The sequence below is a fragment of the Hemicordylus capensis genome, chromosome 2, assembly GCF_027244095.1.
Source record: "Hemicordylus capensis ecotype Gifberg chromosome 2, rHemCap1.1.pri, whole genome shotgun sequence".
In the NCBI taxonomy this organism is placed as follows: Eukaryota; Metazoa; Chordata; class Lepidosauria; order Squamata; family Cordylidae; genus Hemicordylus; species Hemicordylus capensis.
In genome coordinates, this window is record NC_069658.1 from 21806889 (window position 1) to 21833123 (window position 26235).

Genomic DNA, 26235 nt, shown 5'->3' on the forward strand with positions numbered 1-26235 from the left:
ACGCGGTGATTCATTTTATTTAGCCGGGGGAGAGTAACTGGCCCTATTCACTCCCAGCACAGTACTTCCAGTGACTGTTGCTGGTGTCTATCTTATGTTTCATTTTAGAATGTGAGCCCTTTGGGGACAGGGAGCCATCTTATTTATTTATTATTTCTCTGTGTAAACCACCCTGAGCCATTTTTGGCAGGGTGATATAGAAATCGAATAAATAATAATGATAATGATAATAATAATCAGCCAATTACAAAAAGCAACTTTACTGGGAACAGCCTACATTCTGCGACGATATCTATAATAACAGCAACAACACTGATAATAAAATTCAGCCATCCCAGGTCCTTGGGAAGGACTCGATGTCTGGATAAAACAAACCAGTCAATAACACCTATCTGACTGTGTTAATTAATAATAATAATAATAATAATAATAATAATAATAAACAAACAGCCACCCTGGTTGAAGATCCGTGTATATACCATACACATCCAGTATAAGAGTCATGCTTGCTAACCGGATGTGTTCACTGGTACGTACAGCTTACTTCACACCAGTAGTAAGTTGTAGTAACCAATGTCCAAACCACCGACCCAGAGACCCTCACTAGAGCTCCTATCCCTATCCCTGTCACTGGCTCATCTAAGCCCTCTCTGACTCTGTGAGCTACCAGTTAGACAGTTTAACTGCCACTCTCTGCTCCATTCTAGAGCCCCTCCCTCAGGAATCCCACCTGGAGGGCGGTTCCTTGTGCTTCAAAAGATGACTGACAGCTCTGGTGCTGCTGCCAACCATCACAACCTGCATTTACTCGAAAGGCACAGGACTCTGAATTTATGATGACTTCCTGGTTTCTAATATCAAAAAGTTTGGGGAAAACTTCATCTTGGATTCAGGTAAATACAGTACTGAGGACAAACTGTGTGACAGGCTTATGGGCCAATGGCAATCCTTTCCCCATGAGGACCATAGTCATGGGTTCCATATAGGTGCCACATGGTTGGTGAGGAGTGGGGACACAGAATGTTTTCGTACACCCATGCTCAGCATTCTAGAAGTGATCTTCTGTTTATAAAGCATGACATCAGAAGGCGTCTGCATATATCAGAGTTTCTGAAACTTGGGACACCAATTTTGTTGGGCTACAACTCCCATCATCCCCAGCCACAATGGCCATTGTGACTGGGGATGATGGGAATCATAATGGGAATCAACAACATCTGGGGAAGCAAGTTTCAGAAACCTTGGCTTGTATGATATCCTCAGAACCATCACCTCTCCTTTGCACGTGGTCCTGTGAAGCAGCACTGAACCCTGCTTCCACCCAGTCCTTGGGCTATGCCCTCAAACCCATGTCGTTCTGAGAGCTAGACAAAAGCTCTGCTCACCCAGCTACTACCTCTCTGTCACAGTCTTTGCAGTCTCTCAGTAGTTGCTTATTCATTCAGCCCCAGTAGCTCCTTGTGTACTTCAGTCTTCTTCTGAAGATTGGCCATATTTTACTTTTACCTCTCTACAACTTCCTGTTCCTGCCTGATAGCTTTTGATGGCACTTACCCATAGTAGCCAGAGTGCTTCTGGGGCAAGGGGAGGCAGTTGAAATCCACTCCTCCCCATTCAAGCACTTGTGCAGTGTTACTCTAGAACTCTTTTTTAAATTAAATTTTATTAATTTTAACAATAATCTTAACATTAACATTCACAACAAATAAACAAATATGGACTTCCCGCTCACACCTCCTCATGAATCGTCAGCTGTAGAATTAACCCTTGCTATAATAATAATTCAAAACATAAATTTAAACCTTACAAACACGATATTAATCTACCCAACCTGCAATTACTAAATTTCAAACCCTGTTGTAAAATCAATAGTAGGAAAATAATAGTCTAGAACTCTTCAGAAGCAAGGGTGCTACCCTTGCTTTCTTAGAATGAATGTCAGCCAACAAGTATTGAGAAGCACATCCCATTCATTCTGCCCTTATATTATTTCCTCAGTATGCAGGTTAGACAAAATATACAACTGACATATACATATATAGGCTGCATTCACACGGAACATGGAACTGCAGGTCCAATGGACCTGCATGCTCCCCTCCATCCCACTGTCCTGTCCACATTCAGATGTAATGGACAGGAGGCTCTCTACAGTTAGGGAGGCTGCAGAGAGGCGGGGGAACTGGTTGCATGGGCTTCCTTCTGGAATGGACAACCCCAGCAGCCAATTGAAGCTGAGCGAGGGAGGAGCTTACTCTCTCAACGTTGGTTGCAGCACAGTGGGCCTGCGGTGCAGCATTCGGATGCAACACTGGCACCAGCAAACTGCAGGTAGGAGCAGCGAAACCCACTACAAACCGAAGGTTCAAATCAGAGTCTCAGTAGGGAAACCTCGGGTTGCTTTTGGGTCCAAACCGCAGTTGCACGCATTCAGACGTACAGAAATATCAACCTGAGGCCCCTTCAACTCCGGTTTTGCGTTATGTGTTAATAGGCTCATAGAATCCAATGCACACAGACTCATAACCAGCAACCCTCCCATAATCTCTAGTTTTAACAGATGAGCATTGATAGACCACAGATCTATGAACCTTGGATTCTATGTACCCATGTGTCAGTTGCATGCTATGTCCTGTGCACACAAGTGAGGACAGCCCAGGGGCAGAGTGTGCCTCTGTGATCCTGCTTTCCCATAAGGTACCTGGTTTTGCCAAAGTGTGACTAGGACTAGGGTCTCTTTCACCAAAACTCACGCACACACTTGCCTTATGAGGAGCTGTCAACAGAGTAAAAGATGAGCCAAAATGAATAATTACATTTATTAAAAGCGTATATAATGATGTTTCATCCTTTTAAAATATTGGTAACTAGCTGTGGCATAATCTAGGAAATTCCTCCTGCATCTGTTACTTCATTTAAAAATAGCACCATTGTAGAAGTCAATAGCAGGCAGCTAATTCATTTCTTTCCTTTGACAGTAGGTAATGCATTCCAAATGAACAGAGCCTCAGCCTTGAGTGGGCTCCAGGAAAGGAAACATCCAGAAACCTTGCTGCATGCTTTCTATTCCTGTCAGGGCAGTATTATACCTGCAGGACTCAAGCCCAAAGCAGCCATTATTAGTGACCCATGCCTTGTTAGACAGGATTTCAGCCATATGCCCCTGCCCAATTCTGGCCAAAGGAGGGAAGTACAGGGAGACCAGCCAGAGAAGCTAGTAATGGATGAGTGCCCCCTGCCCGAGCCATAAATTGGATTGGCATGGAAATAAGCGAAGCTACTTCTCCAAAGAAACAGCTCGGCTTATTTAGTTCCTAGCCCAGTCAAATCTGGACTGAGCTCTCCTCACATTCCCATTCCCAACCCCCTTTCCTTCCACTCCATTTATTGAGCTAGTCACCTTAAGCGGCGCAGTGGGGAAATGCTTGACTAACAAGCAGAAGTTTGCCGGTTCAAATCCCCACTTGTATGATGTTGCAACGCTGCTTCTCATATCTGAGGTGAGTGTTATGAGCCCCCAAGGTTTGTATTTCTGACCCTGGAAATACGAGTCTCAGTGGTTCAGAAATAAACTGAGGACCCCTCCAAAGTGCTGAGATGGCCCCCCAATAGAGGAAGACCCACTTTGAGCAGCCCTACTAAATACTCCCTCTGAGTGCCCACTCCCTTGTAAATCCCTCCTCTTGGTGGGACTTGCCCTCCTCAGCTGTCATAAGTCAGCAAAGGATGCCTACCAGGAGCAGGTCAATCATAGTGACCCATCCTTTAGTCCTGCCTTCCCTTCAGTCTCCCTGCATGGCATTGCTTCTGTAGCCATCCTGGGGTCCTTGCTGTGAGTTTGAGGCTCACGGAGCCCTATTATCCCCTGGGTTTAATTCAATATATGGGTTATGATCTAAGTGGCCCAGGCTCCCCACCTCTATGTTTCATTGTGATCTCTGACTTCAGAGCACCCTCATAACCTTATCACTAGGGGTGTGCGTTTTGGAATTTTCTTGTTTCGATTTGTATCCGAATCGAAACATCCCCGTTTTGTTTTGTACCCCAAATTTTCAGAATCCGAATCCGAATTGATTTGGATTTTTAAAAAGGGTCCCAGGGCAAAAAGAGTGGGTGGTGGTGGTAGTGTCCAATGGGTGGAAGCTACCACCCAAATTTCAAAGGAATTAGGGAAAGGGCTGATTTTTTTGTGATTTTTTTTTAAAGTTTACACACTATAAGAATTTTCCTATAGGGAATAATGGGGATTCCAGCAAATGTATTGCTTCAAATCAAGGGGAAAGGGATGACCCAGAGCAGAGTGTGGTAGGTAGTAGTGCCCAATGGGGGCAAGGAAACTTCCAGAATTATTTCAAAGGAATTGGGCAAAGGGCTGATCTTTTGTGATTTGTTGAAGTTTACGTGTCTTTAAGATTTCTCCCATGGGGAATAATGGAGGTTTCAGCAGCTCCATAATTCCACTTGGGGGCACTGGGGTTGCCCAGAGCGAGGGGTTGTGTAGTGCACATAGGGTGCCAACCACCCCCACACCCACAAGCCTGTGGGGTACTGGGTTTTGTTGTTTCTGAGGTGTTCATTGTAGATTCTCTGGTAGCATATCAGATTTTCAGTGAAAAACAAGAATCCAGTCTCATATGCTACCAGGGAATCTATACTCAGAACACCACAGAAACAGCAGAACCCAGCACCCCATGGGTTAGCAACCCTTCCCGCCAATGCGGGGTCCGTAAAGAGTGGGAAGAAGCAAAAGAGCCAATGGGGAACAAGGAGGGAATTGTCAGCAGGTCAGCCCATGATTTAGGTCACTGATCAGAAGGCTGGAAGGGTGGGAAATTCAAAGAGATGTCAAACACAAAATGGAGACTGACTCAGAGATCACCACAAAATGGAGGTCCGAAACAACAAAAGGTTTTGTATCCGCAACAGGGACGTTTTGTTTTGTATACAAAACTTTTGGATCTGGAGAATGGGTGTTTTGTTTTGTCTACAAAACACCCTAAACAGGCTGTTTTGGGTACAAAACGTTTTGTATCCGAAACGTTTCGCACATCCCTACTTATCACCTATTAGTCAACTTAAAGCTGCTCTGTGCAAAGAGAAGTTTGCAGTATCTGCTGCTCAGCTAGAAAACAGCATTCCTACAACTAAACTTAGGAATTGAACACCCAATGACCCCACGCAGGGTGCAATGCAAAATGCTCCTGCTTTTCTTGGGACATATTCCATGCATTTAGTCCTAGGAGTGGCCCAAGATATTTTGCTGCTGGAGGCAAAGGACAAGATGGTCTTCCCTCCCCATCTATGGGTGGGTGCTCAGCATTCTCAAGCCATGCTGCTGAGGTAGCATCAGTGCCATGGAAACATTCTCAGATACCAGCAGGCCAGGCAGTGGTGGCAGGGACATTCCTGGCTTTCACTGGCAGGGGAAAGAGGTGTGTCCCAGCAGGATGAGGTAGAGAAAATGAGCAGCATGCCCCAATGAGGTGAGGAAGGATGGTGGTTCCTGTGCCCCTCCTCATGCCTGTGCCCGAGGTGACTGCCTCAGCTGGCCTCATGGAAGGGCCGCCCCACTCAGCCCCGACCATCCTCTTTTCCTGGTAGATATGGTGGAGTGAATGGTGTTTACTCACCTGCTCTGTGTTGTTTGCTACATTACCTGAGCAGTCCTTGCAATAACCTTGTAAAGTAGCCCAGTATTATCAAGGGTAGGGCTTAGTCTGTGAGAAGTGTGGCTTGTATAAGGTGAGTTCATGACTGAAGTGAGGCTTGTCTGGGAGACTTTGTCATCACTATCCATTCCCAACTTTACAGAATGCACTGCCGAGTAACAACCAGGCACTCACCTTGCATATCTGTTATGAGCAAGCTGCCACTGGTTTTCTCATATACCCAGTGCTGAAAGGTGCAACATTTCTGGCCAGCTTCTGAGTCTTTTCTCATGAAGTTTATTTCTTTTCCATCCCTTATAGAATATTTCACAAATTCTCCTATTAGCTCCTCTTCTACAGTTGCATAAGGGATGTTATTCTTGGGCCGATGAATAAGGAAAATGGGAATGACTCTGAAATCATAACCAATACAAAAACACTATGAAAATTTAACTATATTAGGAAGCATTTAAGCAATGTAGACTTTGATGATAATTAAAGCTTAGAGTGCACTCTTTGCTTCACTGTTTATAACAATGCTTCCAAAAGTCTTCTCATCCAGATTGCTTCCCAGATTTTGGAATTCTGAATTACCTGGTCTTGTTCCCAAATTATAACTGTAATTAGGAATGTTTCATTGTCCTGTTTTTCATCAGTGCCATGACAGGATGGCATTATAGGATAACCCAACGTTCTGTGTGTGCTTGTCCATGTGTGTGTCCCCATCAACTTCTCAATGCCTGGACCAATATAAACCAAATTGGGTACCACTGTAGGGACTCATAGGAACACCTCAACGGTATAGTTTGTGATGATGTCATACACCCTGATTCAAGATGGCCTGGCCCAGCAAGATACCTTAATAAAATATTAGTACCTAGTTTCCGGAGGGCTCTGACACTGGCCCACTGTAATGGCTTAGAAATGGCTGTTTGGGAGGGGAGATACTGTAAGATCTCCAATAAGGAGCGTGTCTGCCCTTGTGGTTCTGGGGAAGTTGAATCAACGGCCCATGTTATCTTGAATTGTCAGTTTTATTGAACTTTGTGGGAGAGATATATAAGTCCTTTTTTAATAGCATACCCCAGTTTTTCTGAGCAGTTCTATTTGGAAATACTTTTAACAGACCATTGGGATGTAGTATCTTGTAACGTGGTGAAATATTGTTTTCTGGCTAATAAGACTAGGATAAGAAATGTTGAGAAGCGAGATATGGGGTTGGAGTGAATTAAATTTTAGATTATTATAATGCATGAAGCCCTCTGTTTTATGTAATGGATGAACTTGGGCGTTATGGCTCTGTTTTATGTTTTAACAGTTTATTACTTATTTGACCAAGTTTGCTTTTATGTAAAGTTTTTGTACTTTGTGTTTTGCTGGTCAAATGACCGTAACAATAAAGATTTGATTTTGATTCAAGATGACAGATACACGAACATTTGAGGCACAAGTGGGCTAACTTGTGGACTATCTAACCAATTTGAACCAAATTTGGTGCAGTTGTAGTGAGTGACACATAGGGATACCTCAATGGTGCAGTTTGTGATGATATCATCCACAACAATTCAAGATGGTGAATGCATGAACGTTTGCGACATAACTGGGCTAACTTATGAACTGCCTAACTGATTTGCTACAGCTGTAAGGACACATAGGGACACCTCAAGGGCATCGTTTGTAATGATGTCATTCACCCCAATTCAAGATGGCGGTCACGTGAACCTTTAAGGCTGAAATTTGAGGGTGGTAATTATCAATTAGGATTATAGTGAAAGGAAAGCAGGCAGATTAGTTCTTACCAGAACTTGTTTTATTTCCAAATGTTGTCGAGTGCTCTGCACACACAGTTTGCTTTAACCTTCCATTCCTATACCTCATTCGTGCTGCTGAGCACCCCTCATTTCTCTTCCTTCACCACACCCACACTGTGTTCAAGACTTGGCTCCAAAATGTGGTAGTACTACCAGTATTACAGATTTGGTCTTCCTGGCACCCCAGAGAGAGAGTAAGGATCACAGGAGAGTAAGAAGAGTCATACCAGTTTGACAGCAGCTTGAAGGTATAGCCAGCTGTATAATAAGGCTGATAGCTGATATAGATTGATAAGCACATCAAGACTGAGTCAGCTTCTATGCTTTACGGAGCATCCCAAGTCTAGTACAATCTGCTGCTTAGTCTGCTTGAAAGATTTAAAGTCAATCCAAGCCCTCACTTTTGACAGAAGCTAAAAACATATTCCTTAAGTAATGCAAGAGAATCACTGTCTGGAAGCAACAAAAGAACCCAAAGAAGGAAGTTACATTCCCCACCTATTGTCCTTTCTGTGCACCTGAACAGAGTGAAAGGAGAATCACCAGCCTTTGTCTTGAGCAATTAGGGGTCATTTCCAGCATGGATAATCCTTCCTTGAAGGAAAGAAATCTCTGTAAGAAATGCAGCTTTGCCTTTGTGTGTGCGCACAGTGTAGCAAGATTCCTGTGTGATGTGTGTGCTTTTCTCCTATCCCTGGATACCCCCCACCCTCGTGTACCCCAAGCCACGCAGACTCTGGTTTGTTGTTGGCTAACTGATGGCCCTAAGCCTAAGCTGTCTTTCATTAGTCCCACTGACTTTGACCTCTTCCCTGTAACTTCCATCATCGCTGGGGTCCTCTGAAGTGGGTCAATGTGTGCTTTAGATTTGCATTTTGGAACTGCCCAGAACCCCCTGCCATCTCCATAAGCCAAGGAGCAACCTGTTTTCACCAGCTCTCACCTCCTCCCAACAACCTTTGAAGCCACGGCTTTCCAGCCAAGCAGATATAAGGACAGGTAAAAGGTAAAGTGTGCCATCAAGTTGACTTCAATTCCTGGTGCCCATAGAGCCCTGTGGTTTTCTTTGGTAGAATACCGGACAGGAACTTAGACTGTAACCCTGTATTCTTCCCTTTGTCTATCATCCCATCTCTCTCTCCTTGTCCCACTATGTTAGGACCCTCCCAAGCTTGTATTCATCAGAAATCCAATACTCTGCATAAGGGTCAGCATCCTGTAGTTAGCTGCTTTTGACTGACTCCCTGAGAGGTCACCAACTATCACTTTAACCTTGTGTGCTTCTGTCTTTTAATAAACTTAATCTTGTTTTTCAAGAAACCTGTCTTGACTTTGTTGCTCCAGCTCAAGGTACTTTTAACTCTGACCCTGGCTTTATCCATGATCCATTTTCCAGCTACCTTACAAAACATTGATGTATGCATGTTTCAACCCATTTGAGTTAATTCAGTATTAGACTGGATCAGTTTCAATCTGTGACACCTGAGGATGTAGACAAGCTGCTTGGAGCGGTGCGGCCTACCACCTGTTCTCTGGATCCTTGCCTGACTTGGCTGCTTCTATCTAGCAGGGAGATTGTTGGAGGTGGCCTAATTAACATCATAAATGCATCGCTGAGGGACGGTAGGGTGCCCCCCGACTGAAGGAGGCAATGGTTAGACCGCTCTTAAAGAAGCCTTCCCTGGACCCCTTAGCAATGGATAATTACAGGCCAATCTCCAATCTCCCTTGGTTGGGCAAGGTGATTGAGAGGGTGGTGGCCGACCAGCTCCAGGCAGTCTTGGAGGAAACTGATTATCTAGAACCATTTCAAACTGGCTTTAGAGCTGGCTATGGGGTTGAGACAGCCTTGGTCAGCCTGATAGATGACCTTTACTGGGGAATTGACAAAGGAAGTGTGACTCTGCTGGTTCTTCTGGATCTCTTGACAGCGTTCGATACCATTGACCATGGTATCCTTCTGGATCACCTGGGGGAGTTGGGGATAGGGGGCACTGCTTTGCAGTGGTTCCGTTCCTATCTCTCGGGTAGATTCCAGATGGTGGAGCTTGTTGACAGTTGCTCCTCAAAGCAGGAGCTGTTATATGGAGTCCCTCAGGGATCCATTCTGTCACCAATGCTTTTTAATATCTACATAAAACTGCCGGGTGAGGTCATCAGGAGGTTTGGTTCTGGGTGTTATCAGTATGCTGATGACACCCAAATCTACTTCTCCTTTTCATCTTCAGGAAATCGCACTCATTCTTTAAATGCCTGCCTACAGGCAGTAATGGGCTGGATGAGGGATAACAAATTGAAGCTGAATCCAAGCAAGACAGAGGTGCTCATTGTGGGGGCTCAGAATCTGAGGGGTGAGTTAGATCTTCCTGTGCTGGATGGGGCTACACTCCCCACGAAGGAGCAGGTGCGCAGCTTGGGAGTGTTCCTGGACCCAGGCCTCACCCTGGTATCTCAGGTGGTAGCCATGACCAGGAGTGCTTTCTATCAGCTTCAGCTGATTCGACAGCTGCGTCCATTCCTTGAAGAGGATGACCTCAAAACAGTGGTGCATCAGCTGGTAACCTCCCGGCTTGACTAGTGCAATGCGCTCTATGTGGGGCTGCCTTTGTACGTAGTCCAAAAACTTCAGTTAGTTCAGAATGCGGCAGCCAGATTGGTCTCTGGGGCAACCCGGAAAGACCATATTATGCCTGTCTTGAAACAATTACACTGGCTGCCAATATGTTTCCGGGCAAAATACAAAGTGCTGGTTATTACCTTTAAAGTAATAACCGGGGAGGTAGAGGGAGACAGGCAGGTAAACAGGGGGAGGCATGGTGGTGAGCAGGAGGCAACAGGTGAGCAGGGGGCAGGGGGTAAGGCGGTCTGGCAAAAAACAGCAGTGGCACAACACAGGCCACTGCCAACATCACCACACCACTGGGAGGAGGAATAAGGACTCTTCTTTTCTCCAGCTATATTTGAAGAAACTATGAGGTTGTTTTTATGACTGGGCGGGCGGCGTGGCAGGCTGAAGAAGCCCTCCTTCCCAGCAGACAATCGCCAAGGACTGTCTGTGCACGTGCACGTGCATTGCATGCCCAGAAGGTCTGCGGCTGCCCCAGGGAGCGCAGAGGTGTGGGGTCTGGGACACGTTGTCTTGGCCCCCAGAAATCCCACAACGCACTGCATGAGTGCACGGTGCATTGTGGGGATCCCCCCAGCGACGGGCAGGCACTCATCAGTATGTCAGCACTGTGGTGAAGTAGATGTGGCTAAGGGAACACTTGCTCCCTTAACCCTGTTTAAGAGGCGGGCTCCCTAGGCAGGCTGGATCCCACTGGTTCTCACAGGCAAACAAATCCGGGCTTAGCTGACCTAGCCTGGTTTTGGCCTCTATATTTCCTTGTGAGCCACTAAAAATAAGCAGGAGCAGGAACAGGACTGATAGGAGGGCCTAGGTCAGGGATTCTCAAACTTGGGTCCTCAGGTGTTATTGGACTTCAACTCCCATAATCCCCAGCCTCAGTGGCCTTTGGTTGGGGATTATGGGAGTTGAAGTCCAATAACACCTGAGGACCCAAGTTTGAGAATCACCGGCCTAGGTGCTCAAGTAGAAGCTTGACTAGCCACAGTCTGTATTCCAGCAACAAGGCCTCAGTGTGGAAGAATCCTGAAGTGGGGCTAGAACAGGGGTTGGCAAACTTGGTCTCCCAGCTATTGTTGAACTACAACTCTCATCACCCCCAGCCACAATTTATTATAGCTGAGGAATATAGGCATTGTAGTTCAACAACAGCTGGAGGGCCAGGTTGGCCCACCCCTGGCCAGAAGCATCTTCTGCTTCTTTGGCTCTAGAGTTCCTCCTTGCTGTCAGTCTTACCACACATCCTAAAAAGGGTATTTTCCTAGCTTTTATTGTTCTATGCATTTTGTTTGTAAAAACATCTATATATTTAATTCTCGTAGACGTGCCTCAGCCTCTGTGGGGATGCGTCCTGTCAACCCAGCTGATTGGCTGGGCAGCGGAGCGGAGGGACGCACCTGATTGGCTGAGGCGCGTCTCTGTGGTGGAGGACAGAGGCGGCGGTTGGCCTTGCCAGGCCATGGAGGCCAGGGTGGCGACAGGCCTGGCCCGGCCGGAGAGGCCGACGGCGGCGGAAGTAGTGGGCCAGGTAGCGGGTCCGGCCCGGCCGCTGAGGCAAGGAGGCGGTGGCGGCGGGCCCGGATGCCAGGCGGTGGCGGGCCCGGATGCCAGGTGGCGGCGGGCCTGGCCGCAGCGGCGGCACTCGGCCGGGCCGGAGACTGGGGCGGGGAGAGAGAGGCGGGAGACTGGGGCAGGGGAAGAGAGGCAGTGGATCCGGCCCAGCGCGGAGGCCTGGCGAGGAGGCGGTGGCGGCCCAGATGGAGACTGGGGCGGGGGGGGGGGAGAGAGAGGTTGCCAGCCCCCAAAAACACACAGATGCTCTGCGTGGGGGTTGGCTTGTTTAAAAACATTTTAAAAAACAATAGTTCAAAACCTTTTTCAATATGTGAAATAGTTACTTATTTTATAGAGCTGTGTTGTAAGCAAAAGGACTCCGTGTTATTCTGCATGAAATGTTGTGGCCTGAATTTTAATCCATACAATGTTCTCCCACCTCTTATCTGAGGGTCCAGGTGTGATGTATCTAACATGGGTCATTCTGCTTGACCCAGATACTGAATCAATTTAAAAGTTAAGGTCTGAAATGGAATTGAACTGGAGAGTTAAAATCTACTCATGAACCTGAACTGAACCCACATATTTCAGTTTCAACTTCCTGCTCCTGGGGAGGGCAGTGTGGGGGGGAAGGGGAGGGCAAACATGTTCTTAGAAAGGGTTTTAATAGATTTTTTAAAAAAATTTCCACAGCCACTATGTTGCCTTGCATTACCAGGTTCACCAGAAAAATTCTTCATTGGTAAAAGTGTAACTGCAGTGATTTATAAATAAGGCTATTCCCTCATCACCCTCAGAGCCTGAGCAGTGTTATTGGATGTGCTGTTTATATCTTTCCTGTACATTTTCCACAGGCAAACTCTATTCTTAGCTCTGCGCTGTCATCTATTTGAGCCAAAATTCTACCTCAGAACTCCAAAGTAACAGTCCTGCTGAGTAAAATGAATCAATGCAAAGAAGCAGGGTGATCTGCCCCCTTCTTTAAAGGCACTGTATGCCAAGTGAAAGGCATATATATGAATTATCTTAATTAGCAAAGACGGAATCCTGTTCTATGGATGTTACCGCAGGAACAGCAGGAGTCTGTCACAATTGTCTGGAATTAGGGGACAGGGCTGGCTCCAGCTTTCCAGAGGCCCTCAGCAAACCTCCTTCTACTTGGATGAATCCCTGCTAAGGTTCTTGGTGGTATTTATTTATGTGTTCATTGCATGTTTAAAGGTAAAGTGTGCCGTCAAGTCGATTTCGACTCCTGGTGCCCACAGAGCCCTGTGGTTTTCTTTGGTAGAATACAGGAGGGGTTTACCATTGCCTCCTCCCGCGCTGTATGAGATGATGATGCCTTTCAGTATCTTCTTATATCACTGCTGTCTGATATAGGTGTTTCCCATAGGTGTTTCCCATATACCAGTGGGGATTTGAACTGCCAGCCTTCTGCTTGTTAGTCAAGCCCCCACTGTGCCACTTAAGGTGACATTCACTGCATGTTTATACTGCCCAAATCAACAGTCTCTAGGCGGCAATATCTTGGCAGGTTGAAGGGGATAGGAGAGAGGAGGCAACAACAGTGCAACACTCCTGGCCAAGAGAGAGTCACTCCATTGCTTCTTCCAGGTGCCCCGCATCTGCAAATAGGACAGTCCCCCCAAAGCCCCCGAATAATGGCATAATTGCAGGGGCCTCTGGGGAAAGGCTCCTAATTGCACATGAGATGGAAGAGAGGGAGTGATGATGGCGCAACACTTTCGGCCAAGACGTCACTCGACCACTCCACTGCATGGAGACTATGGGTGCAGAAATGGTCTCAGAATGCCTTGGTAAATGCTCTACAATGCCAACCCCTGATGTAAATTCTGTTAGCTGGTTCACAGGTTTATAAAGAGAGACTCTGGCTGCCTTCGCACATAACACCAAACTGTGGGTTGACGAACCTGAGGTTAATCCCTGAACCCAGGAATCGTCCCGCAGATGCTCTTCCAACCCAGGTTAGGCAACCTCCGGTTTCAGGGCAGAGGAGCCCCTTCCTCTCCCTCGTCCACCGAGGCCACATCCCAGCTAGCTCCACAGTGCTTGCCAGTGGTGCCAGTGCCACCAGTTGATGGCATGGCAGCAGAATGGCAGCAGTGCCACCAGTTGATGGCTGGGTCTGCATGGCTGTTGGGAGCAGTTTGGCATCTGTGTGAAACTAGGGGTCATGGGCCACCAAACTCTCGTGATTAGCAATTGGGGCGGGTGTATGCAATGGGCCATCTGCCATGTGCATGCTCATGCAGGACTGAATGTGTATGGGTGTGGCCAGGCAACTACTCTGTGCATAGTGGGATAGGGCCAGGTGCAGGAACATGCCCTCATGTCCTCATCCAAAGTATCTACTGTAGGCATCCCCAATAGCGCAGTGGAGTGCCTCAAAGGGCCAGCTGCAGGGCAATAGATACTGCCAACGACAACTGGAGTGGGAACTGATGACAGATTCACCTAGTGCTCATAGGGAGGAATAAGGTGGGGATGTGAGCAGGCCAAAGGGTGGCCTTGGGGCCCCCTGGCTCTGCTTCTGCGCCCTATTCTTGGAGCAGGACAAGGTTCCTCTTGCAGAGCAAGCCCCTCATCCAAGCATCCCTGCTGGCGCTGGTGTTAATAAGGAACCTTCCCCACATTGTGAGACACAATCATGGGGAGGACAATGGGAGGTGCGGTGGCTGGGTGGTGGGGCCTCCTCCTCCATCACGGTCTTAACACCCATGCCCAGGTACACGCTAATGTAGAATGGACTCATGGAGTGTGTGTGTGTGTGTGTGTGAAAGCAGACCGTGCACCCCCACGGGGGCAGCCCACAGGAATTCAGCTGTCTCACATTAGCTAGGAGGCAGTTTGACAGCAGAAAACTAATTTTAAGATCCTGCAGGGAGAGCGCAGCAATGGCCACCTGTGCCCCCAGCTGTTAACAGCAGCAAAGTCCTTTGTTCTGTATCAGAAGAAGAGTGCCCTTGCTGTGGGTGCATTGGCACCCCATGCCCGCCACCTTCCATCTGCCCAGGACCTCAACAATGGCAACTGATGATAACCCCCTGCTAACCTGGCAAAGAGGCCCCTTTTAATGTGGTGATTCTCTTTATTTAGCAGGGGGAGAGTAACTGGCCTTATCCACCCCCAGCACAGTACCTCCAGTGACTGTTGCTGGTGTAGAGCCAGCGTGGTGTAGTGGTTAGAGTGCTGGACTAGGACCAGGGAGACCCGAGTTCAAATCCCCATTCAGCCATGATACTAGCTGGGTGACTCTGGGCCAGTCGCTTCTCTCTCAGCCTAACTTACTTCACAGGGTTGTTGTGAAAGAGAAACTCAAGTATGTAGTACACCGCTCTGGGCTCCTTGGAGGATGAACAGGATATAAATGTAATAATAATAATAATAATAATAATAATAATATATCTTATGTTTCTTTTTAGATTGTGAGCCCTTTGGGGACAGGGATCCATCTTATTTATTTATTATTTCTTTGTGTAAACCACCCTGAGCCATTTTTGGAAGGGTGATATAGAAATTGAATAAATGAATAATAATAATAAAATGATGGTGGTGGTGGTGGTGATGCATCCCTGTTGTGCAGGTAACACGTTTCCTATGCCAGGCTGCCTATGTTGGGTGTGTGTGTGTGGGACAACAGCACAGGTTATCCACAGAGGGGCATCGTTGTGTTAGGGAGACAACCGCACTGTGATTTTTGAGGGGTGCAGTGATCTAAAAGAAGGTGTCTTTTCAGGGTACAGTGTTGCTGTGCAGTGCTGTGTTGTGAGCACCAGTGTTTCTGCACAGATGGATGACAGTAAGATGGATGACAGGTGCAACATGTGCAGAGACTGGTGGGACTGCCGCTTCACTTTTCACATCTTTCTCTCCCATATTTTGGGGGGTGGGGTAGGGGGGCACCCATTTCCCCTTGAAAGTGGCAGAAAATATGAAACAGTAATATCTCTTTAAATTCTTCAAATGTGTCACAGTTACCAGGCAGAATGGGGAAGAGAAAGGAGGATGGCAGGTGTGTGGAATTTTAGCCGAGAGGCTGTGCATAGAACTACCATGTTCCTAGGCAGGTCTGGGCTACCCTCTCTATTATTACGGTTCCAAATGCAGAACGAAACTGTGGTTATGGCAGCGTCCATGTTTGGACGTAATGCTGCGGCGGCCAAACCTCAGGTTGCAGTGGCAAACCATAGTACAAACCGAAGGTTCAAACTGGAGGTCGATGAGGCAAACCTCAGGTTGCTTTTGGCTCAAAATCGCGGTTGCACGCATTTGGACGTAACAGAGTTCCAACCTCTGCCTCATTTAACTCTGGTTTTGCATTATGTCTGAATGTGGCCAAACTCTTCCCCCTTCCAAACCAAACTGTAGAACAGGAGCTGTGAACCTTTGACCCTTGCACACCTTATTAACATAGGGATTAAGCAATGACACATGCAGTATAGAAATCTGTAACACAAAAAGGGGGAGTCCGGGCCCCTATCCTTCACACTCTAAGAGAACATGCAAACAACCGGAAGGGCAGGGTGGGGTATGAGGGAAGGCTGTTCCAAATCACCTTTCCCCCAGATGATCAAAGAGATGCTGCTGGGAGTACGGACCATGCTCCCAGATGATCAGCACTGCATCACACAGCGTGGAGCTCTGGAGGCCGGGATGGCGCCTCCTGGCCTCTGGATATCCCACAATGCACCACGCCATGAGTGCAGTGCATTGTCGGGACCCCCCCTCAGATGGGCGGGCACTCTAGGCACATGATCCTGGCAGCTGGATTAAGGGAGTGCCCGCTCCCTTCACCTTGGCTAAGAGCCGAGCTTAGTAGTGGGGTTAGGCTGGGTGAGAGCGCCAGGATCCGCATGGATCTTGGCACTCCACATGAGCAGCCTAACCTAGGCTAGGCTGCCCTAGCCTGGGCTAGGCTGCTTGTGAGCAGCCTCAATATGTGCCTCATGGGGGAAAGGTTTGGGGAAAATTGTACTCTAGGCAGGGCTGGATTAAGCTAGTGTGGAGCCTGTAGCATATGTTAGGAAGGGGCCCCAAATTTAAAAAAATGCACATAAATATTAAAACATAAATTATTTACTTGCACAGTAAAGTAATTCAATTTTTTCATTTGCCTAGTGCCCCCCCCAACCACCCCATGCCTCCACTCAGCTAAGCCAGCCAGCCAACAAACTTTGCAAAACAGCCCCCCCCCCACACACACACTTTTGTGACTCCTGACCATGAGTTCTCCTTTGGAGTTATTTTCACAAAGAGAAAGGGGGTGGGGAACAAACCTCTGAATGTTTAAATTAAAAGGTTCTCAGGAATTCTGTACTTTGAGAAATCTGAACCTATTAGCAATTTTGGCACACAACAGTGGATGTTTGATTCCAATGTGTGCAGAACATATGGGATCCCAGCAGCCATCACATTAAAAGGGCCATTTGACAATATTAAGAACAAGTGAATATTGGCCCGTTGAATAACGGGCGCTAGTAATGGCGCTCCTGGCCCCCCGCCGCCATTCCCCCTCCCTCCGCCGTACGCCCCCCCTACCTTTAAGGGCCAAATCGGCCCAGGCACTTGCCCCCGCCAGGCCGGGGAGATGGAGGCCGGGACCAGGGGCGGAGCGGAGGCCATGTAACTTTAAAAAAAAAAAAATTACTCCCGTGGCCGACGCCGCCGACCACCCACCCTCCCTCCCAGCTGCCGAGTCCCTGTCGGCCGAAGACTGCCCTTAATTTAAGAGGCAGAGAGGAGCTCGCAAGCAGAGCTCCTCTCTGTGCAAAGCCTCTTGCCGAACTGCCACTTTGGGCGCTTGCGCCCCTTGCGCCCAAAGTGGCAGTTCGGCAAGAGGCTTTGCACAGAGAGGAGCTCTGCTTGCGAGCTCCTCTCTGCCTCTTAAATTGAGGGCAGTCTTCGGCCGACAGCAGTCGGCCAGGGTAAGGGGGACTCGGCAGCTGGGAGGGAGGGTGGGCAGTCGGCGGCGTCGGCCGCGGGAGTAATTTTTTTTTTAAAAGTTACATGGCCTCCGCTCCGCCCCCGGCCTCCATCTATTTTCGCCGCCTTGGTCCCTTTCCCCCGCTGCCTCTCCGGCTTCTTCGGGGCGGCCGCTTCTGGCCGCCCAAGATGGCTGCCGGTGCCGGCGAGCGTGTCTCCCTTGCCCTGTTCTGGGCCTGCGCTTCGCGCAGGCGCAGAACAGGGCAGGGAGGCACAGACACACGCTTGGTGTCCGTCCACGGACGGACACCAAGCGTTTTATTACAGAGGATATATGTTTAACCTCTTGTGCAAGCCTGACAGGAAAGCAGATGTATATTTTAAATAGTTGATGCATTGCAAATGAATGTGATTATGATAGGTGCATTAGCAACTTCCATGAAAACAGAAGTATCCAAAAGACAATCTTTTGGCAGGAGGCACAGCCTCTTTCAATCTAAATTACACTAACATGCTTAATATTAAAAGGAGGAAATGCACAAATCATTCAGTGCAACCCTAAGCATGTTTACTCAGAAGTAAGTCCCACCAAACTCAATGAGCCTTACTCTCTAGTAAGTGTGTTTAGGTTTGCAGCCTCCGTTTATCTTTGGACAATTTCAACGGGCATCCCAATGTAAAGCGAATGAAGTTGGCAACGCAGCAGTAGTTATTTCCGTTCTAGAGGAGAGGAAAGGAGCTCACCTTAAATTTGGCAGTTCCTTGAAAAGCAATGATCACAAATTCCCTCCCAACAGCACTAGATACTAAAGGAGGATATAAGTGACCTTACCCAACAAGACCTTGATATAAGCTCCCCTCAATTGATCCACTAAACTCTGAGACTCCTCTTGCTGTGCATCTGAGTTACTTCTGGCTTTCTTTTTCCTCTTAAAGATACAGGTTCTCATTGTTTATCTTTACCCTCTCCCAGTCAGTCAGAAAACGCTGGCAACATTCAACTAGCAACTTCTTTAGCTTCCTTTCTTCCGCCCGGCATTAATAGTTAGTTGTTTTTTAATCTAAACTGCTTTTATTTCTTTTACTCTCTCTGTGTATGTTTTTAAAAACTTTTACAGTTTAAACAAATAAAGACCAACTCCCTGGTTGGATTAAGTTATCTTTGAGACCCCTTTGCAAGCTATCTGTTCCTATTGTTGTTCTTACTGCTCCCTCCCGTGCTGCTTAACATAATAGATAACCCAATCAACACCATGGTGCCAGGAAGACCTTGCTTAAATGCCCTCGAGCGAGGCGAGAGAATGGGCAGCAGCAGGCAATGAGGAGAATCAGCAGAGAGCACCAAATAGAGAGCAAAAGAAGGGGCAGATGTTCAAGCCAGGCGTGAGGGGCCCTAGAAAACGTGGGGCCCATAGCAAATGCTACATTTGCTACTATGTTAATCCGGCCCTGACTTTGTTAGGTAACTCTGAGAGAGCTGGTATCAGAACTTGCTTGTGTTTCCGGTTCTCTCCTTTTTCCTTTGGTACCATGCCTCTTGAAATTGTGAGCCATTGTGATAAAATGCAAACTGCCTTGAGTGCTTTGGCAGAAAGATGGTACAAAAACATAATTAGTATAAGATCATTATAAATGTCATCTATCATATCATTCTGACGGCCACGACATTAAAAAATGAAAGCAAATCTACTCACTCTGGCACCTCTCCAAAGCCTTCCAAGAGTTTTGTTTCGGCAGCATATATCTTGGCGTACTCTCTCGCTGTGTTCTGAACATAACATTCCTATATAAAAGAGTAACCCGGTGGAGTGGTGAGAAATGACACAATTAACACAGTGTGTAACACCCATGTCTGAAAGCCAGCTCATCCCCATGGGGCTTGATTCCAGAGGAGGCAGTTACCTGCAATGCCAGTTTGTAGTTCTTTTTCACAAGTTCGTCATTGTTCTTGGTCCCATAGGCAATGGCATTGTGCACTTTAAGTACACAGGGGTGTCCAGGGCTGAACACGGGCACTAAGCCTTGCATGACTTTGCTTCGGAAAGCCTTTCGGTGCACTCCTTCTCCAAAATGCAACTCTTCTGTGGTGATTCTCCCATGCAAGCTGTTACTGAAATAACTCTCGCTGATGAAGTCTTCTCTGAACATAAGCTGTAAGAATTCAATGTCTTCCAAGCCTATAAGTATATACAGATAGATATTTTTAAAAATCCTAAAGAAATTCACTCAGATTTACACATTAACATGCAGATATGTGTGTCAGCCATTGAAAAGAGAAAACCAGTGCCAACAGAAAAAAGCAATAACCTAGAGGAAGAAAGAGAGAAGGCAGGATCAAGAGCGATATAAGCAGGCTTCTGCACACACAGTGGGACTTTTCAGACTCTTCCTCCCACTGCAAATCCTCATGCTTCTTGAAAAGTATGAGAAAAGTATGAGATCTGAGAGAGATCATCAGGAAGTTTGGTGCAGGCTCAGGTAGAGACCTGTGTTGTGTTTTAATAGTTTTAACTTTTAATTGTGTTTTAATAGTTGTAACTTTTAAAATTGTTGAGATGTGTTGGTCTTTTATTGGTTGTTTTTTGTTATCTTGTGAACCGCCCCGAGAACTTGCATTTTGGGTGGTATAAAAATGTGTTACAATACAATACAATACAATACAATACAATACATAAAAAGCCATTGCTGAAGGTCAGGGAACTCTCTGGAGTGGTACCTGGTGCACACAAGGGGGTGCAGAAAGTGGAAATCAGAACCTAAATACCAAGGCCAGTTTTCATGACCAGCTTACTTGTTGTGGCCATTTTTCTTTTCACGTGGCAGCTTCCTGCTTGTGGCACATTGGTAGACAGACTGGTTTACCATAAACAGAAGCTACCAGTTTTATACACACACACACTCTCTCTCTCTCAGGCCGTTCACACGACCAGCCCTATCCAGGCTTGGACAGTCCTACCTGGATAGGACTGGTCATGTGAAACAAGGGGATCGGTCCCAATTCCTGTGCTCTGCACCAGGTTACCTGGTGAGGTGGAGGTGAGGTAGAAGGGAATGAGTGTGCCTTTCTACCCACTCCCCAAACATGTGGATGCTCGGGCTGCCTACAGCTAAAGTATCCACAGAGCTGGGCGGCAAGAGCCTAGCTCGGTTAACTAAGCCTCCCCTGCTAACTTTGCTAACTGAGGCACCTTCTTAAAGTGGCGATTCTCTTTATTTAGCAGGGGGAGAGCAACTGGCCCGATCAACCCTCAGCACTGCATTTCTCCAGTGGCTGTTGCTGGTATTGCTTATGTTTCTTTTTTAGATTGTGAGCCCTTTGGGGAAAGGGAGCCTGTTTGTTTGTTTGTTTTCATACCTATGTAAACCGCTTTGGGAACTTTTTATTTGCCGTATTCGTTGTGGTGCATTCTGGAATGCAGCAGGATTTCCTCCTCCAGATCCCTGCTCTGCCACTCACTGCTCCAGTGCTCATGTGGGCACGCAGTGGCACCGGACAGAGGAGTCTCCTGATCATGTGTGGGGAGGCACGTAGGAGCCTGCCTCCCCACCCTTCCTAGACCCAGGTAAACTGGCCATGTGAACAACCTTACTCACTCCACATTGATGTTGTTAATGGCTTTGTCTGAAATTGGCAGCTTGTGCTCAAGCTAAATGGGTCATATATATTCCATAGTCCAGAAACTGCAGTAGGTACAGAATGCGGCTGCCAGGCTGTTCTCTGGATAATCTCAAAGAGACCATATTACTTCTCTATTAAAATAACTACACAGGCTATCAATAACTTTCCGGGCAAAATACAAGGTGCTGGTTATTTATTATTTATCATATTTATATACCGCCTGATATGTGTATCTCTAGGCACAATTTTAAACAATCAATATAAACCAGGGTAAAAACAATTAAAACAATTTCACAGAATAGAAAACTTAAAACAATTTCATAGGATAAAACAATTAAACCATTTGAAATTAATTTCAGTTAAAAGCCTGAGAGAGCAGGTGCATCTTGAGGGTCTTCCTAAAAGCAAACCAAGTAGGAGATACTCTTATGTTGATAAGGAGCATATTCCAAAGCCCTGGGGTAGCCACAGAGAAGGCCTAGTCCTGAGTAGCCACCAAACAAACCAGTGGCAACTGTAACTGGACCTCTCCAAATGGGTTCATGACAAAGGAGGTGCTCTTTTAAGTATCTTGGACCCAAGCCATTGAGGGCTTTATAGGTAACAACTAAAGGTAAGGTAAAGTGTGCTGTCAGGTTGATTTAGACTCCTGGCAACCACAGAGCCCTGTGGTTTTCTTTGGCAGAATACAGGAGGGGTTTACCATTGCCTCCTCCTGCGCAGTATGAGATGATGCCTTTCAGCATCTTCCTATATTGCTGCTGCCCAATATAGTACCAGCAGGGATTCAAACCGGAAACCTTCTGCTTGTTAGTCAAGCATTTCCCCACTGTGCCACTTAAGGTGACTACTAGGTAATAACTAGCACTTTGTATTTTGCTTGCAAACATATTGGCAGCTAGTGCAATTCTTTTAAAATTGGTGTTACATGGTCTGCTGCATTCTGTACCAATTGTAGTTTCCGGACTACATACAAAGGCAGCCATGTAAAGTGAATTACAGTAGCCAAGCCTGTTTTAAGGTCATTTACCTCCAGAAATGGGTGTAGCTGACATATCAGGATAACGAGTGCTCCTGGCCACTGCCTCCTGGCCAGGCCACTGCCTCAGCCTGAGAAACTAGAGAGAGTTTTGAATCCAGGAGCACTCCCAAGCTACGTACCTGATCTTTCGGGGAGAGAGTAACCCCATCCAGAACAGGCAGATCTAAACCATCTCTCAGGTTCCACCCCCACCCCCAGCCAGTACCTCCATCTTAGTTGGATTCAAATTAATTTTTATTATCCCTCATCTACCCCATTACTACCTCCAGGCAGGCATTTAAGGAAGTTATGCCATTTCCTGATTAAGCTGATATGGAGAAATAGATCTAGGTATCATCAACATATTGATAATACCCTGCACCAAACCTCCTGATGACCTCTCTCAGCAGTTTCATGTAAATGTTAAAGAGCACTGGAGACAGTATGGAGCCTTGTGGAACTCCATACTTTAGTTTTCCCTTTGCAGAGCAGCTGTCTCCAAGTGATACCATTTGGAATCTACCTGAATTGTAGGAACGGAACCACTGTAAAACGGTGCCACCCAATCCCAACTCCCTCAGGAGACCCAGAAGGATACCATGGTTGATGATATCGAAAGCCACCAAGAGATCCAAAAGGATCAGCAGAGTCACACTCCCTCTGTCAATACCAAAGTGGAGAGCACTCATCAGGCCAACCAAGGCAGTCTTAACCCCATAGCCCACTCAAAAGCCGGTTTGAAATGGGTCTAGATAATCTGTATCATCCAATACTGCCTATAGCTATAGGGCAGGGATTCTCAAACTTGGGTCCTCGGGTGTTATTGGACTTCAACTCCCATAATCCCCAGCCTCAGTGGCCTTTGGTTGGGGATTATGGGAGTTGAAGTCCAATAACACCTGAGGACCCAAGTTTGAGAATCACTGCTATAGGGTATAGGTTATAACCTATAAAGCCCTAAACAACTTAGGCCCAGAGTGTATAAGAGAACATCCTTCACTATGAGCCCCATCGCCCACTGAGATGAGATCATCTGGAGAGGTTCATCTGCAGTTGCCACCAGTTCAGTTTCTTGCTTAATTAAGCATATAAATGTTAGCATTGCTGTGTAACTAGCCAGCAGGTGCAATTGGGCACATAAATTGCCTGGAAATATGTTGCAAGTTTTGAGTGAGTTTTAAAGACTTGGGTAAAGCTCAGAAATAGCAATAGCACTTACATTTATATACCGCTCTATAGCCGAAGCTCTCTAAGCGGTTTACAATGATTTAGCATATTGCCCCCAACATTCTGGGTACTCATTTTACCGACCTCGGAAGGATGGAAGGCTGAGTCAACCTTGAGCCCCTGGTTAGGATCGAACTTGTAACCTTCTGGTTACAGGGCAGCAGTTTTACCACTGCGCCACCAGGGGCTCATCTGCCAGGTTTTCCATTTTCTTTGTTGAAAGCAACAGACAATAAGAAGCAGTCATCATAAAATAAATAAATGCAGTACAATGCGTAATTCAAAGTGGATTATTTTTTAAAACACTGGGGTTAATCCATTAAGCCCTTAATAGGTTGGTCCCAGCCTAACATGAAAAAATCCCACCAGCTGACATCTTCAATAATGATGTGCATGTGTTTCTAATGAAAGCATGTGTGCAACGCTAGCCTCCCTGCTTCCACAATACAGGTCCTGTTCACAAGAGTAGAATGATTTATGCCACTTTCCCCTTATTCTAAAAGCACTCTTTGACCTGGAAACACGTCCCAAAGGGTTGTGTGACTCTTAGGGACCTCTTTTTGCTATCAAAGAGCACTTCTGGAGCAAGGAGAGAGTGGCAAAAATCATTGCACTCTTGTGCAAAAGCTCCCATGCTTCAGAGCCAGGGAGGCTAGAGCTGCACATGTGCTTTTTCTATACGCACATGTGCACCATTAGGATGTCGGCCACCATTTTCTCTATTCCAGCATTATTTCTTAACCACACACCACATCTTACAGTAATTTTAAAAACCAGTTGAGCCATTAAGTAATAGAGTATATCAGGAGAAATATTAAGTTCATGCTTGTTATTCAAGTAATTTATAAACAATAACAATGGAACAAATGTTTCCTTCCCCCCCCCCCACAGTTAACTAGTTCTGTCACTTTTACCCCAAAGTATTTTTGGGGTCCTGTGGTAGCAAGCATCAAATGTCCCCTTTGCTAAGCAGGATCCACTCTGGTTTGCATTTGAATGGGAGACGTGTGAGCTCTCTAAGTTATTCACCTTAGGGGATGGGGCCGCTCTGGGAAGAGCACCTGCATGCTTGCATGCAGAAGGTTCTAAGTTCCCTCCCAGGCATCTCCAAGAGAGAGCTGAGAAGGACTCCAGCCTGTAACCTTGGAGAAGCTGCTGCCAGTCTGGACGTCCCTCCCGAAGGGACGTCCCACCGCTCCATGTACGTCCCTCCCGAAGCTGCATGCTCGGTGGAAGAGGATGACCATCCCAGAAAGGAATGTACTGTTCTTTGGTCAAAGGCATATGATAGCTGCTGCTAGTCTGTTTAGAGACAATACTGAGCTAGATGGACCAATGGTCTGACTTGGTAGAAGGCAGCTTCCTATGTTTCTATGTTCATACCCTCGTGATCCAATTTTCATCAGAAACGTTGTCAGATTTCCGCTCACATGCAGTGACAAGCAAACTTGCTTACTAAGTCCTGATCTTGCTAGTAAACTACCCAATTTAATGGATTTGCTATCTGATTATGCAAACGTCTCACTCAGGGAGGTGGAGAGCACAAAACCCCACATCCTAGTACAGCTAAAGGATTCATTGAATGGTTGAATATCTGGTGTGTCTTTTATAATTACTCATCCCTAATGACTTCATCCCTGAAGTCTATAACATTGTTGCATTCCCACCATAAATAAAAACCATCTGCCTGGGACCTGTCAAACTTTCAACAATAGTCTTGCTGTGACAAATGCATTTTCTTCTACAGTTTCTACCATTTCACTATGAGACTAAGCAAGGGTTCCTTCTTAACATCAAATGCATCAAATCACAATATCAGGAGGCATTCTCAGTTAATAAAATGCAATGCTCTGCACCTGTTTTGGAGGGAATGGAACGATTAATCCTGCTTCTTAAGGAGTTAAAACAAGTGGCCACCCAGTCGGCTGAGTATGCTAAAGTTGACTAGCACAATATGTCCAGCCACGATAAAATCTGTCTGCAACATGTTATCTATGTTTAGCCTGGGCATAGCAAGACACATGCTAGTGTGATCAAAGATGCAGCAGCACATGGGAAAAGTATTTTGTATCCTAATTCCTTGCCTTTCTCCTTGGGTAGTGTTACATAGCACAGGATTCGGCAAGGGCCATGTGTTTGGGCTCTGAGAGCGCTTCTATTTTAAAAAAGCTTATTGTTACGCTTCCTTTCTTTCAGCCAAGTCCCCACAGGACCACTTCAGCTGCTACACTGAAAACAGGACTTTCTGGCCCCACAGCTAAAGTAGCACGAAGAATCAAGTTCCATGCTGGATCAGGACAAAGGTCCATCTAGTGCAACATTCTGCTTCCAACAGCTAGCTGCCTACAAGAGAAGGAAAAGTTAACAGCCTTCTCCTACTGTTGCTCCCCAGCAATGATTTTCAGTGGCAATACTGACTAACAAGCAGAAGGTGGTGGTTTGAATCTCCGCTGGTACTATATTGGGTAGCAGCGATATAGGAAGATGCTGAAAGGCATCATCTCATACTGCGCGGGAGGAGGCAATGGTAAACCCCTCCTGTATTCCACCAAAGACAACCACAGGGCTTTGTGGGCGCCAGGAGTGGAAATTGACTTGACGGCACACGTTACTTTACTTTTCTACCCTTGAGCATGGAGGTTCCATTAAGCATCATGGCGAACAGCTGCTGATAGATTGACCCTCCATGAGTCTGTTTAATCCCTTTTTAAAGAAATCTAAGTCAGTGGCCACCATCACATCTTGCTGCAGCGAATTCCATAAATTAATTACATGTTGTGTGAATTAGT

At 46.5% G+C, this 26235-nt stretch overlaps 1 protein-coding gene and 1 long non-coding RNA gene across 3 annotated transcripts in view; one reads left to right on the forward strand and one right to left on the reverse strand.

The window, feature by feature from the left end:
- ALPK2 (alpha kinase 2) overlaps positions 1–26235 on the reverse strand; it is a 57913-nt gene that overhangs the window by 21758 nt on the left and 9920 nt on the right. For both annotated transcript variants that reach the window (XM_053296180.1, XM_053296179.1), the window contains 3 exons: positions 19482–19756; positions 19274–19362; positions 5841–6058 (listed from right to left, as the gene is read on the reverse strand). In XM_053296180.1, coding sequence (XP_053152155.1) covers positions 5841–6058; positions 19274–19362; positions 19482–19756 — 582 coding nt within the window. The remainder of the gene's footprint in view (positions 1–5840; positions 6059–19273; positions 19363–19481; positions 19757–26235) is intronic.
- On the forward strand, positions 774–26230 carry LOC128344987 (uncharacterized). Its single transcript, XR_008316158.1, has 2 exons — positions 774–893; positions 25643–26230. It is a non-coding gene; the product is annotated as an uncharacterized LOC128344987 (long non-coding RNA).